General features: G+C 47.8%; 1 protein-coding gene across 1 annotated transcript; it reads left to right on the top strand.

The window, feature by feature from the left end:
- Positions 1-7,397: 7,397 nt before the first annotated feature.
- On the top strand, positions 7,398-12,812 carry adcyap1r1b (adenylate cyclase activating polypeptide 1b (pituitary) receptor type I). Its single transcript, XM_068319111.1, has 13 exons — positions 7,398-7,448; positions 7,871-7,973; positions 8,267-8,380; positions 8,666-8,769; positions 9,552-9,649; positions 9,725-9,857; positions 9,940-10,093; positions 10,171-10,231; positions 10,302-10,371; positions 10,457-10,548; positions 11,208-11,337; positions 11,455-11,496; positions 12,509-12,812. Exons 1-13 carry the CDS (start codon positions 7,398-7,400, stop codon positions 12,695-12,697), a joined length of 1,341 nt encoding a protein of 446 aa, XP_068175212.1. The 3' UTR covers positions 12,698-12,812.
- The last annotated feature ends 1,019 nt before the right edge of the window (positions 12,813-13,831 follow it).

Below are 13,831 nucleotides of genomic sequence, written 5' to 3'. Positions count from 1 at the left end.
GGCCACAGTCGGGACCAGAATCTTTTTATAACCTCCGTCCTCTGAGAGGAATCAGTCTGAGGAGTTTCTCATTTCATTTTGATTTCCGGGTTTGTTTGCTTTCCTCAGTTGAGGTAATGCTAACTTTTTAGCCTAAAGGCTACAAAGGCAAACTTGCTTTAGCATTGGATCTTTTAGCTCACATGTGTCAAACTCAAGGCCCGGGGGCCAAACGTGGCCCTCCACATCATTTTATGTGGCCCGCCAGAGCATAAAATGTCAGACAGTCTAAAAATAAGTAGGGAAAAAGTGTGCTTTGAGCAAAACTACATTTCCCACAATGCAATAATTAAATCCATTTTATCTTTTGATAAAAACATTTTAGACAAAGTTATGTCCTAGCTTGTGTCTGATGTTATTTTTCTTGATTGATTGATAGTTTGATCCTTGATTGATGGAGTTCTGTGGGTTTAATAACCTGACAAATGAAAAGGATTTATGTTAGAACAGAGAAACAAGCAAACATGTTTTTTGTAACCTGTTTGTAACTTGAATAATGTAGTGTTTGTAACTTGAGTAAGTAATTAATGTTAAGTTATTTAACATGAAGGAGTAGTAACATTTATTTTACATTATATTGAGTTACATTTAGTTACATTTATTAGTTAACATCTGGGCCTTTGAGGACAGCCGTGATGCTGACGTGAGCTCGAACGAGAGACATCCGATCTGTGAACTGTTCCTTTAAGAAATCCAATCGACGGCTCCCAAACGCGTCGTTGGTTTCCATTGAATTACCGGACGCGCCGTCACACCGGTGCCCTAATTATGACTTCCTGTCGCTTTAAAGAAGCCGTTTGTTGGTTATTTCCCCGGCGCCTCTTTGCTTTGACTTCACACCCTCCGACTCAGCTTCTATGTCTGTCCCACAGAACACTTGAACGCATCACGAGAAAAGAGGAGTCGGGTTCTACCAAGGAGGAGCCATGGGGAGGGGGGGGCTCGGTGTTCGCCCGTGGGACAATGAGGAACTTTGCATGTCCATGCAAAAAGGCCGCTCTCCAGAGTTGCCATGGCGATGGCAGAGGGAGGAGGACAAGCAGAGAGGTGGGGTCTGTGAAGAGCCCAGTGGAGATCTCCATTGGGGGGACTCAATGGGGGGTGGGGGTAAATGGGTCTGCAGACTTCGCTCAGAAGTCTGAGGCTATGATGTCACTGATGATGTCATCCCTATGAGGAACAACGGCGCCACTCGTTTTCCTTGTGTCTTTCTCCATCCTTCCTCCTCCTGGTTTCTCTGTCGCCTTGCTTCCAAGTAGAATCTGTTGCCATGGCGATCCCCATGGCTGGATGAGGGAGATGCTTCATATTTACATATCCTCACATTCACCGCGTCAAAATGTTTTGCTGAACTAAAGTGGATCCGGATGAGTCAGAAGGGCGGGGCAAGACAGGAGCGGGAAGGAGATGAGCTGACCAATCAGGGACAGGCGGGAAAACGTGGATGAATCCGACGCCGCGGCTCGTTCCTGCCGATCGTCCGTTCCCATCGATGACCTTTCGTTCATCCGCCACTCTTCATCTTCACCCCCCCCCGCCCCCAAACAAACCCAGCACCCCACAATTCCACCCAGCACCACTCCACATCCCCTTTGCATTGAAAAAAAGGCCAGTTGCTATGGCAACCCCATATTATTCTCTGTCAGAATCCTAAAGGGGATCCATTGGCGATGATGTCACGGCTTCAAGAGGACCACTCGAGTCCCGATCATGAGTCTGGGTGGGGCGTGGGGTCGTGTTGGGGTGGGGGGGGGCGCTTTTCGACTTCCTTTAACATAAACATGTTGTGAAATATCTCCGAGTCGAATCAGCAGAAAACTGTGCTGACATCTGGGATGTCATGAAACACTTCCTGCTTCCTCTGGAGCACCAACAACTCTTCTCTTCTCGCCTCTGTTCGCGCACCAGAACTGTTGGTCGTCAGAATTATTGATTTCCAAACGAACAGTAATTTAATTTTCGTTCTTCGGAGCGTCAGGAATAAATTCCGATCAATTAAACAACATAAAAACTAAAATAGGAGCATGTCTCTCCTTCTTTCTTCTTCGTTTTTATTTGTGAAACATTCTCCATCTGCTGCTGGAAATTCCACCACAGCGCCCCCTTGTGTTCACGGTTGGAACTGCTCTGCGCAAGAACTTGATTTTATCCGCATTTGTACACATTTTTTGCGCAATAATGGATTAAACAAATAAATAACACTGAAGCGCCTGTAGAAACACCTAAAGCCTGAGCGGAAGTACGTGATTTATTGATCAGCTACATCAACAAATATTACAAAAGCGTACAAACATCCAGTCCGGTTATCATTCAGTCTGTAGATTTAATGGACTTTTAACGGAATATTGATTTTTGCTGTAATTTACGACCACATGAGGTCACGTGATCACACTTTCGTTTCCCTCCGGTGGAATAAAACCATGATGACGGTCTGCGGTCCTGATCTCTGTTTGAACCATTACAATGACCACTGGACACACACACACACACACACACACACACACACACACACACACACACACACACACACATCATTTGTGACTGGAGTATTTATCCTGTTCATGTCTCACATCGATCACGCAAAATTGGATTTGTGCTCCCTCGCGCATTTGTGTGTGTGTGTGTGTGTGTGTCTGTGTGTGTGTGTGTGTGTGTGTGTGTGTGTGTCTGTGTGTCTGTGTATCTGTGTGTCTGTGTGTGTGTGCGCGTGCGCGCGCGACAAAGTGTGTGCGCGTAATTGAGAGGGAGAGAGGGAGAGGAGGAGGAGTGTGTGAGCAGAAATGCGCGGCGCATTCTTCCGCGGAGGGCGAAGCGCGCAGCCATCCATCCGCAGGGCAGCTCAAGATTCGCTCCACAGCGCGGGGGCAGAAACCCGAATTAATACCCCACCACCATCACCCCACCCAGAACCACTCGGTCGGGTTTCAGGATCAAGTCCGCAACATTCGGTACGGACTGGAAGTTGTGTTTCTTGGAACCCCGGGGGGGGGGAGTCTTGCGCCTCGCTGCCCGGTGGGGGGGCTGGTTCATCCCGCGCCGCCCCAGTGACAGATTCCTGATGCGATGGTGAGACATGAGCGACACGCGTGGAAGAAAAGTGTTTTTTTACGTCACGGGAGGAGCGCACGTCCGGGATCTTGCGGCGCAGTTTTGCGCAATTACGCATCGACGGATTGAAACGTTTTTAAATGAGATGTGAGAAATAAGGCGCGCGGGTTCATCAGATGCCGACGCTGACACGCGCTCTGATTGTGTGATGACAGGTTGGTCCAATCAGGAGCGCGCAGTGAAGCAGGTACGTGATGCTGGGTCGGTCTGGAGACGCACCGGCGCGTCCGCGTTCGTTTAGTCGATTATTCTACATATTTACCCCCCCACCCCCAAGACTCAAATCCGCGGGTGACCTTGTGGTAAATTGTGCTGCCACTCGATCTGGGGGCTGATTTTCCCGCATGGGGGGGTGGGGGGTGGGGGTCCCGTAAAGGTGTGTCCGGTGTGGCCTCTGCAGATTGGTGGATGGAGTCATCGTGGAGATGTTTGTGTGGATTTCTGAGGCTCAGCTGCAGCTTCATTCACCGCGAGTGATGAATGACCCCCCCACCCCCGAACCACCCCCCACCCCCGAACCACCCCCCACCCCCGAACCACCCCCCACCCCCGAACCACCCCCCACCCCCGAACCACCCCCCACCCCGCGTCAAACAGCTGCAAAATGCCCGCTTTTTGTAGAAATACGGCGTTGAAATCGGTGCTGCAGTGTGTGTGTGTGTGTGTGTGTGTGTGTGTGTGTGTGTGTGTCTTTGTGGGGGGTGTTTAAACGCTCAGCCTGGTTGCATTGGTCAGAGTAGGGTGGGGGAGGAGGACGCCCGGGCGTGGGGCCCAGACTCAGCAGGGCAGCGTTGGAACACACTCAGTGTCGTTTAGTCACATGGGGGGGGGTTGGTGGGGGGGGGCAGTTATGATGCTGAGGCAAAAAGTTGCAATGAAGACGCCAGTTTTGCCCTCGGGTTCCATTCGTGGGTCTTTAAACGTGTGATGATCTGAGACGGAGTGGGGGGGGGTCACCTGGAAGGACGGGGTCAGGGGGCAATCAGGGGTCGCATCACGTAAGAGGTGGAACTGTTGACCAACCAAAACCTGGTCTGGAGACAATGGTGTAGTGTTTCTAATGCTGCTTCACCGTGTGAACCTGGACTGTTTCAATGCGTGAACCTGGACTGTTTCACTATGTGAACCTGGACTGTTTCACTGTGTGAACCTGGACTGTTTCACTGTGTGAACCTGGACTGTTTCACTGTGTGAACCTGGACTGTTTCACTGTGTGAACCTGGACTGTTTCACTGTGTGAACCTGGACTGTTTCACTGTGTGAACCTGGACTGTTTCACTGTGTGAACCTGGACTGTTTCACTGTGTGAACCTGGACTGTTTCACTGTGTGAACCTGGACTGTTTCACTGCGTGAACCTGGACTGTTTCACTGCGTGAACCTGGACTGTTTCACTGTGTGAACCTGGACTGTTTCACTGTGTGAACCTGGACTGTTTCACTGTGTGAACCTGGACTGTTTCACCGCGTGAACCTGGACTGTCTGGAATGTCTCGTGTCAGGCTCAGCAAGTGCATTGTGGGGGAAAATGGGAGTTAGAAACTGGGACAGTTTTTTCCTCCCCTTGGCGGTCGCTGCCCCTCCCTCTCTCCCCAAAATAATGAAGACTAAGTCGAATCTGTTTACATTAATTCCTCCCATAATTCCTTGGGCTAAATTTAGAGACGTGAGCGACTTCCAGAGACGGTCCGCATGAACTCATCAGAGGAAGATTCCCGAAGAAGAATCATTTTCTTGCTTTTCCTGGGAAAAGAAAGAGGGAGGAAGAGTAGATGAGGGTCTCTCGAGGGTCGGGGAGGGGGGGTGAGTCGATACATACCTCCTCCACCGCTCCCCCAGGCCTCATCAGCTGTCTAACCCGATCCTGAGGGACCCAAAGACACCAAAACCAAAGACAAGCGTCACGCCTCTTCCTCTGATCTATCTCCATCTTATTCTGGTCTAATGGTACTCCTCCTCTTCATCATCACCATCATCATCATCACCATCATCATCATCATCATCATCACCATCACCATCATCATCATCATCATCACCATCATCATCATCATCATCATCATCATCATCATCATCATCATCATCATCATCATCACCTTGGCGTTTCTCTCCTCAGGAGCGTATAGGAGATCATTCAAGAGCCTTGATTCTTATCCCCAAGATAAATAACCCCCCCTACACACACACACACACACACACACACACACACGCACACACACTGACAGTGTTGAACATGAAACCCTCTAAGGCTCATTAAACTGCTGATTACAGCTCAGGGAGTAGAGTCCTGGCAGCTGCTACACACACACACACACACACACACACACACACACACACACACACACACACACACACACACACACACACACACACACACACAGGCTACAGTTTTTAAAAGAAAACTTAAGACACAAAACGAGGCGTGGCTTCATTTTTACTTAAAGTTGAGTGAGGAAGATAAAAACCTGACATCTGCAAACCTGCTCTAGTTGGTGTGTGTTAGCGTTGGTGTGTGTTAGCGTTGGTGTGTGTTAGCGTTGGTGTGTGTTAGCGTTGGTGTGTGTTAGCGTTGGTGTGTGTTAGCGTTGCGTCTTTTCCACATCTTGTGGTGTGACATTGCAGCGTGTCTTTGCAGCGTGGTCACGCTCTCCCTGGTCTATGGCGAACATCAGAAACTTTCCAGAAAACAGTTTGATTTTTGTTATCCGTTTGATAACCGGGGGTCTTTAGTCTTAAGGAACTGGAAGAATTGAGACAGGATCGATGATGTCATCTCTTTCTTCAATGCCATTGGCAGCGACTATGGCGTTCTCAGCCGAGCTGCTCGCTCTTGCAGCTCACATCTCACTTTGTTTAGTGTTTTCACCACGGTTTGGGTTCGTGTTCGTTCGGACATCTAAGAGATTCTATTTACAGTAGAGCAGGAGGAGGGTCCAGGTACACATGGTTCTACTCGGGTCCAAATTCGGCAGTTCTCAGCCGTTGCCCCTGACAACGGCGGGAGGAGGAGCTTGTTGTTGGCAGCGTTTGGGTGGAACAGGACGGCGTAGCTACCAAACCCTCCCCGTGGGACCGGGTTCAGAGCTCAGTCCTGCCACTTGGCTTCACTCATGCCGGCCCTCTGGGCCTTCAGAGACCACCAGGGCCCAGATTCAGGGATACAAGATCAATCCGGACAAACTGGTGTTGGTGCAGTCGTGTGAAAGATTTATGAAGGTGTAATGCTGTCTTGGTTTCTGTTTCAGGAGTACCTGGTGCTGGTCAGGGATTACCCCTGGATCCAGAAAACTAGGGGGTTCTGTTACCTCCCAGCTGACAAAAAGATGTCCATTATAGAATTTTCCAAGAGACACTCAGAAAACCAAACTAGGAAAATGAGAGACACTCAGAAAACTAGGAGCTCCAGGAAAACCAGAGACCATGAATATGAGAGACACTAGGAAATGTAGAAGTTCTAGGTAAAACAGAGATTAGGAAAATGTGTGACACTAGGAAAACTAAAACCTCTAGGAAGACCAGAGACTATAAAATGAGAGATACCAGGAAAACTAGAAAGTGTAGGTAAACCAGAGAGTAGGAGAATGTGTGACATTAGGAAAACCAGAGACACTAGGAAAACCAGAGTCGGAAAATGAGACACTAGGAAAACCAGAGACACAAGGAAAATGGGAGACGCTCAGTAAACTAAAAGCTCTAGGAAAACCAGTGTTGGTGTTCTAGGTAAACTAGAGACTAGGAAAATGAGAGACACTAGGAAAGCTACAAGTTGTAGGTAAACCAGAGACTAGGTAAATGAGAAACCATCATAAAACAAGAGACTAGGACAACTACAACCTCTAGCTAAACCAGACATTAGAAAAATTGGACCTTAGGAAACAAGAGAAACCTAGGAGACGGTAACTAAATTAGGAACACTGCTGAACTTTGAGAGACCAGGAAAACTGTAGAGGAGAGGAAACTCATCTTTACTGGAAAGACCAGACACTAGGAGAACTAGGGATGCAAGGAAATTAAAAGTTCTAGGAAAATAAAATTACTGGGGAAATTGGAAGAAAAATTAAAACCAGACGCTTGGAAAACCAGAGCGATTAGGACTTTAATGGATCGTAGACATTTCCTGCTGTTCCATTTGGCTTCCTGGAGGAGAACGCCATCCTTTCATCCGTCTCCCTTCTGGTTTCAGATCCCGAGGTGAGCCCACGTCCCGCCGGGTGGATCTGTCGCTGCTCCCAGGAAACCCATTGAGAAACACAAGATGTCCGTCGCTAACATCAGCATGCTGCTCCTCGTGCTCCTCGTCGCCGCGGTGAGCTGAGTCACTCATTCTGTTCCTTTAAAGGACGTCCTCCACTTCACACTGATCCACATTCAAACAGCAGCAGCTGCAACAGGAATAAATTCATAGACACTCGGATCACCGAATCAAGTGTCAGATCAATAATTAATCAATCGCCGTGTGGCAGGACGATGGATAGAGATGTGTTGGGATGATTTATTCAACATCCCGTTTATCAGTATTCAGGTCGATCTGTCATTCCTTGTTGTTGGAGGTGAGTCATCACCTGGAGGAGGAAGGGTCAGGGGGCGGAGCTTCAGAGAGGATGGTGGGAAGAGAGGAAGAGGGGGCTTTAACGGCACGGTCGCTAAGCAATGGACGGATGGACGGATGGATGGATGGAAGCTCGTGAAGCTTTGATGTCCTCCTCATCCTCCACCTCCTCTCCTCAGGCGTCCAGCCAGCAGGTTCCCACCAACTGTGTGATCAAGTGGGAGCAGGAGAGATGCATGGAGATGATGGCCTCGGATGACCCCCGGAACGACCCCGCCTACGGTAGGTTCCACCCCCCACCCCTCCTGGCTCCACCCCCCCCCCTCCCCATTGAACACATGAATGTCCTCAGAAGGGGAGGAGGAGGGGGAGGAGGGCGGCACCTCATCACGACCCTTGGAATAAAAGCTGATCTTCGAGTGGCGTCTCTACGGCGTCTCATGACGTCAATGTCTGGTGTGATGATGATGATGATGATGATGATGATAATTTGATGAAAGAGCAGAAGCGGACCCAGTGATGTCTAGAAGCCTGTTATTTATTACTGATGGGGATGTTTCCTCCTGTGGTGTCAGGATGTCCCTGGATGTGGGACAATCTCACCTGCTGGCTGCCGGCGAAGGTCGGCGAGGTGGTGGAGGTCAACTGTCCAGAACTGTTCTCCCAGTTCATGAGTGAAGAAGACTACGGTGAGTGATGAAAGATGTCTCGTTGTGTGTGTGTGTGTGTGTGTGTGTGTGTGTGTGTGTGTGTGTGTGTGTGTGTGTGTGTGTGTGTGACATTTTTTCTGCATTAAAGGAATATTTCACCCATAAATGAAAATTCACGTCATAAATACTCCCCTCCTCCTGCTGCTGCTGGTAGTGATGATGACGATGATGATGATGGTGATAATGATGATGGCGATGATGAAGTTCATGTTCACCAAAGCCATTAAAACGGTCCTTTCAAACGGAGGTGTTCCTCTTCCACAGAACTCGGGAAGGTGAGTCGGAACTGCACCGAGTTGGGCTGGTCGGAGACGTTCCCTCATTACGTCGACGCCTGCATGTTCGACGAAGGCAACGTCAACCACACGGTGGGTAGCGCCGGACGCCGGGCCCTCTAAGGAGAACTAAAGTAGCTAAGATAACTACAGTGAGTAAAATAACTAAAGTAACTAAAGTAACTAAAGTAACTAAAGTATCGAAAATAGAAAAACTAGCTACATGAACTACAGTAACAAAAGTAACTAAAGTAGCAAAACTACCTAAAGTAACTTCTTCTTTTCCTTCGGGCTTTCCCCTTCAGGGGTCTCCACAGCCAATCAGTGTCCTCCATCTAACCCTGTCTTCTCATCCTCTTCTCTCACACCAACTACCTTCATGTCCTCTTTCACTACATCCATAAACCTCCTCTTTGGTCTTCCTCTAGGCCTCCTGCCTGGCAGTTCAGAACTCAGCATCCTTCTACCAATATATTCACTATCTCTCCTCTGGACATGTCCAAACCATCTCAGTCTGGCCTCTCTGACTTTATCTCCAGAACCTCTAACATGTGCTGTCCCTCTGATGTACTCATTCCTGATCCTATCCTTCCTGGTCACTCCCAGAGAGAACCTCAGCATCTTCATCTCTGCTACCTCCAGCTCTGTCTCCTGTCTTTTCCTCAGTGACACTGTCTCTAGACCAAACAACATCGCTGGTCTCACCAGCGATGTTGTTAGTACTTAGTACTTGTTAGTACTTAGTAACAAAGTAACTAGCAAGTACTAGTAGTGCTATTACTACTAGTACTTACTACTCATTACTAGTAGTACTACTTAGTAACTCAGTACTTGGCGGTGAAGGCGAGCCGCCGTGACGCTCCGTGTTGTTCCAGGACACGTACTTCGTGTCGGTGAAGGCGCTCTACACCGTGGGCTACAGCACCTCGCTGGTGTCCCTCACCATGGCCATGGTCATCCTGTGCAGGTTCAGGTGAGACGTTTGTGGAGCGTGGGATGTTCCCGTTCCTCCCGGTTTGTCCCGTACTGACAACCCCCCCCCCCACAGGAAGCTGCACTGCACCAGGAACTTCATCCACATGAACCTCTTCGTCTCCTTCATCCTGAGAGCCATTTCCGTCTTCATCAAAGACGGCGTCCTCTACGCCCAGGAGGACAGCGAGCACTGCTTCATCCACACCGTGAGTAACGCCGCCACGCCACGCCCCTCCGCTCCCCTCTCTCCCAGCTGATTGGCTGAGGCGTGTGACCCCTCCCCCTCAGCTGGAGTGTCGGGCGGTGATGATCTTCTTCCACTACTGCGTCCTCTCCAACTACTTCTGGCTCTTCATCGAAGGCCTCTACCTCTTCACGCTACTGGTGGAGACCTTCTTCCCAGAGAAGAGATATTTCTACTGGTACATCATCATCGGTTGGGGTGAGAGGTCACACGCACGCTGCGTTCTGATTGGCCGGCGTGGTGTCGGGCGTTTCTAACGGCGTGTGTGTTCCCAGGGGCCCCCACCCTGTGTGTGACCATCTGGGCGGTGCTGAGGCTGCACTTTGATGACATCGGGTAGGTACCGAGCCGCAGAGGCGGGGCTTAGATCAGGTCAGGCTCTGATTGGCTGCTTCTTGCTCTCCAGGTGTTGGGACATGAATGACAACGCTGCCATCTGGTGGGTGATCAAGGGACCTGTCCTGGCATCCATCATGGTATGACATCACCAAATGGTGCGATTATTTATTTACTATTTATGTGTTTATTTACTCATTTACGTTTTTAACTTATCTCCTCCAGATCAACTTTGTGCTCTTCATCGGCATCATCATCATCCTCGTCCAGAAGTTGCAGTCTCCAGATATCGGCGGAAATGAATCTAGTATTTACCTGTAAGTCGTTTTATTTTGTAAATTCAAAACTTCTTCAGAATTACGGCTGGTAATTATTTTAAAATGATTGATTAATAACCATCTCTCTTATTTCAGTCGTACATTTTTTTATTTCTATTTCTCAGCTATTAATAACACAGTTAAACCTCGGTTTAGGTCGGTAATCAATGTCAGTTGAATGGACTCGTCTCCAGACTAAACTGTAGATAAACATTCCCAATTCTGTACTGAATTTTATTAATTAATACATTTTAATCATATTTAGTTTATTTAAATATATTTTGAGGCCATAAACAATTAAATTTTATTTATTAAAATAGTACAGAAAAAAAGGTCCCTGTCTCGTCTTCAGCTGGTTCTTCCTCATTGTGGGTCACGGGGGTTGCTAAGGGCTAATAATATGATATAATCTGTTTTATTCTGATTTATTGTACAGTAATATGATTTTATGTGTTTTTAATGGTTTAATAGTGATTTGATGGAGGAAAGTGGAGGAAAATGATGTAAACTCGATTTTTTTTTTTCGTATGCTCCAAGCAACGTTAGCTGAGGTTTACATATCCAGAGTCTGGGACAAGAGGCGGTGCTTCTGATTAAAAATCAAACTTCTATATTAATGTCAGTGAATGTTCCAGTCCTCACGCTCCTGGTGTTTGCAGGCGGTTGGCCCGCTCCACGCTGCTCCTCATCCCGCTGTTCGGGATCCACTACACCGTGTTCGCCTTCTCCCCGGAGAACGTAAGCAAGAGGGAGCGGCTGGTGTTCGAGCTGGGCCTCGGGTCCTTCCAGGTGAGCGCCGCCCCACGTAGACAAATAAGAATCACGTCGAGGTGACCAACTGGAACCGGTCAGAACCGGTGGGGTCCCGCTGCTGAGCTCATGTTGGACCCTCTGGTGTCTCCTCAGGGCTTCGTGGTGGCCGTCCTCTACTGCTTCCTGAACGGAGAGGTAAACCTCCGCCATCACTTCACTCATTTAAATATTATAATTTACCTGAAAACATGATAAAACCAGCAGCTCAAAGTGATCTTTACACCTTTTTATGTTTTCTTTTCTCTATTTTTTATAGACTTTTACCTCGACTTACGTCGGCAATTGGGAAAAACGACATAAGTTGAACTTTATTAATGAATGTATTTTAATAATATTTTGTTAATACAAATCTATTTTGTATTAACAAAATAGATTTGACAAACAATTAAATTTTATTCTTAACATAATAGAGACAAAAAAAATTAATTTACAAAAACACTTTGTCGATGTTTACCTTTCATCATGGATGCTTTATTATTGAATGAATGATAATAAAAATAATAAGCCGTATATTAAAAAAATAGTTTATAAAAACAAATAAATTGAGTAAAATCAACTTGATTTTTATTTTTTTATTTATTTATTGAAAACCAACGTATAATCAAGACCGACGTAACTCCAAACGACGTAAGGTTTACCTGTAGTTGATTTTCTCATTGGAGGTAAAAGATTTAAGTCGTCTTTTATGTTGAAAATGTAAACAAAAGATGAACAGATGATAATTGAACCGCAAATTACATAAATCTTAAGTTTTGAAGGGTTCGGTTCATGTGGATTGTTGAGTCACTTCAGTTCAAAAACTCGAACAGAATCAAAGCAGACGATTCGGTTTAATCGGGGAAACAGAAAATGAAAGAGAAAAATCACGATTTTATGTTTCCATTAACTTTATGAGGAAAAATAAACGTTAATTTGAGATAAAAACCATCATTATAGGGACGTTTTTCTCTGTTTTTATTGTCAGCAAATTAATGAAAGTATAAATAAAACAGAACACCAAATTTAACCCTTTCAGAGCTATAGTACTTCCTGTTTCTCGATTTCTGCATGGGGGGGGTTGTGCGTCTATGGAAACTGGGGGGGGGGGGCAGTGAAGTCTTTCCAGCGAGGTCCATTAATAATGACCTTGTGAAGTATCTCCCTCAAGGTGCAATCGGAGATCAAGAGGAAATGGCGCAGCTGGACGGTGAACCGGTACTTTGCTGTGGACCTGAAGCACCGCCACCCGTCGCTGGCGAGCAGCGGCGTGAACGGGGGCACGCAGCTGTCCATCCTCAGCAAGAGCAGCTCGCAGATCCGCATGTCCAGCCTGCAGGCCGAGACCCCGGCCACCTGAGCGGCGGCGGCGGCGGCGACGCCCTCGTCCCGATGACCGACCTCGCCGACCCGTCCCCCGACCCGAACCCGGACCAACACGAGATGGAAACCCAGCTGAACTCCAGCGACCCCAAACAGCCCCTAGTCTGACCCCTCCATCCCCGACCCGACCCGAGCATCGTCATTCACCATGGTTGTCATGGTTACCTCTGTACATATTGTGTTTGAAGTCGTCAGGTGCTACAGCGTTAGCGTTGGCGCTAGCGCCGTGGGACCAGTGAGACCAGTCAGGCTCTCCTCCCTGTGATCCCGTCTGGAAGAGAGTTCTGCATGGAGGAGACAATGCTGCATCATGGGAAATGTAGTGTCCATGTAGGGTTACCATGGCAACGGGCCTTCTGGGTCACATTCAAGTGAATACAAAACAAATATCGATGCAGCAGAGTGACGACAGAAACGTCTCACAGATCGCACGACGACGATCGGATTAGAATTTGATCCTGGATCAGGTGTGAAGGAGAACAGATCGGATTCGGATCTGAATCTGAATCCGATGTGAAGGAGGACAGGTCGGATTCAGATCCGAATCAGGTGTGAAGGATGACACATTGAATTTGGATCGCAATCCGATGTGAAGGAGGACAGATCGGATTCGGATCCAAATCTGATGTGAAGGAGGAAGAGATCGGATTCGGATCTAAATCCGAGGACAGATCGGATTCACATCCGAATCCGAATTCGGTGTGGAAGAGGAAGACATTGGAATCGGATCCGATCTGGGACCAGGTGTGAAGGAGGGCAGATCGGATTTGAATCTGGATTGAACACTGCGGGTGTGAATGTGCAGCTGGTTGTACAGTAAACCTGTGGTTGTGTTAAATGTGGTGACTGATTGGGTCACCGTTAGATCAGTGTTATTGATAATTTAACCCCGTCAGCGCTGGAGAGGCAGCGCTCTGTGCGGACTGATCAGTACCACCAGGGGGCGCTGAAGGTGGAGGGACCCAAAGCATTCCAACATGAAGACTCTTCCTCAGTTGCCGACGACAACCAACACATCCTTGAAGGGATGGAGTCGTCTAAACAGCCGTTAGTACACAAAATGTCAACAACAACATGCATGAAGTCGTGTTTATCGTATGTGTTGAATGTC

The sequence above is a fragment of the Antennarius striatus genome, chromosome 7, assembly GCF_040054535.1.
Source record: "Antennarius striatus isolate MH-2024 chromosome 7, ASM4005453v1, whole genome shotgun sequence".
In the NCBI taxonomy this organism is placed as follows: domain Eukaryota; kingdom Metazoa; phylum Chordata; class Actinopteri; order Lophiiformes; family Antennariidae; genus Antennarius; species Antennarius striatus.
The sequence above is the reverse complement of the archived record's forward strand: the minus strand, read 5'-3'. Positions and strand labels throughout refer to the sequence as shown.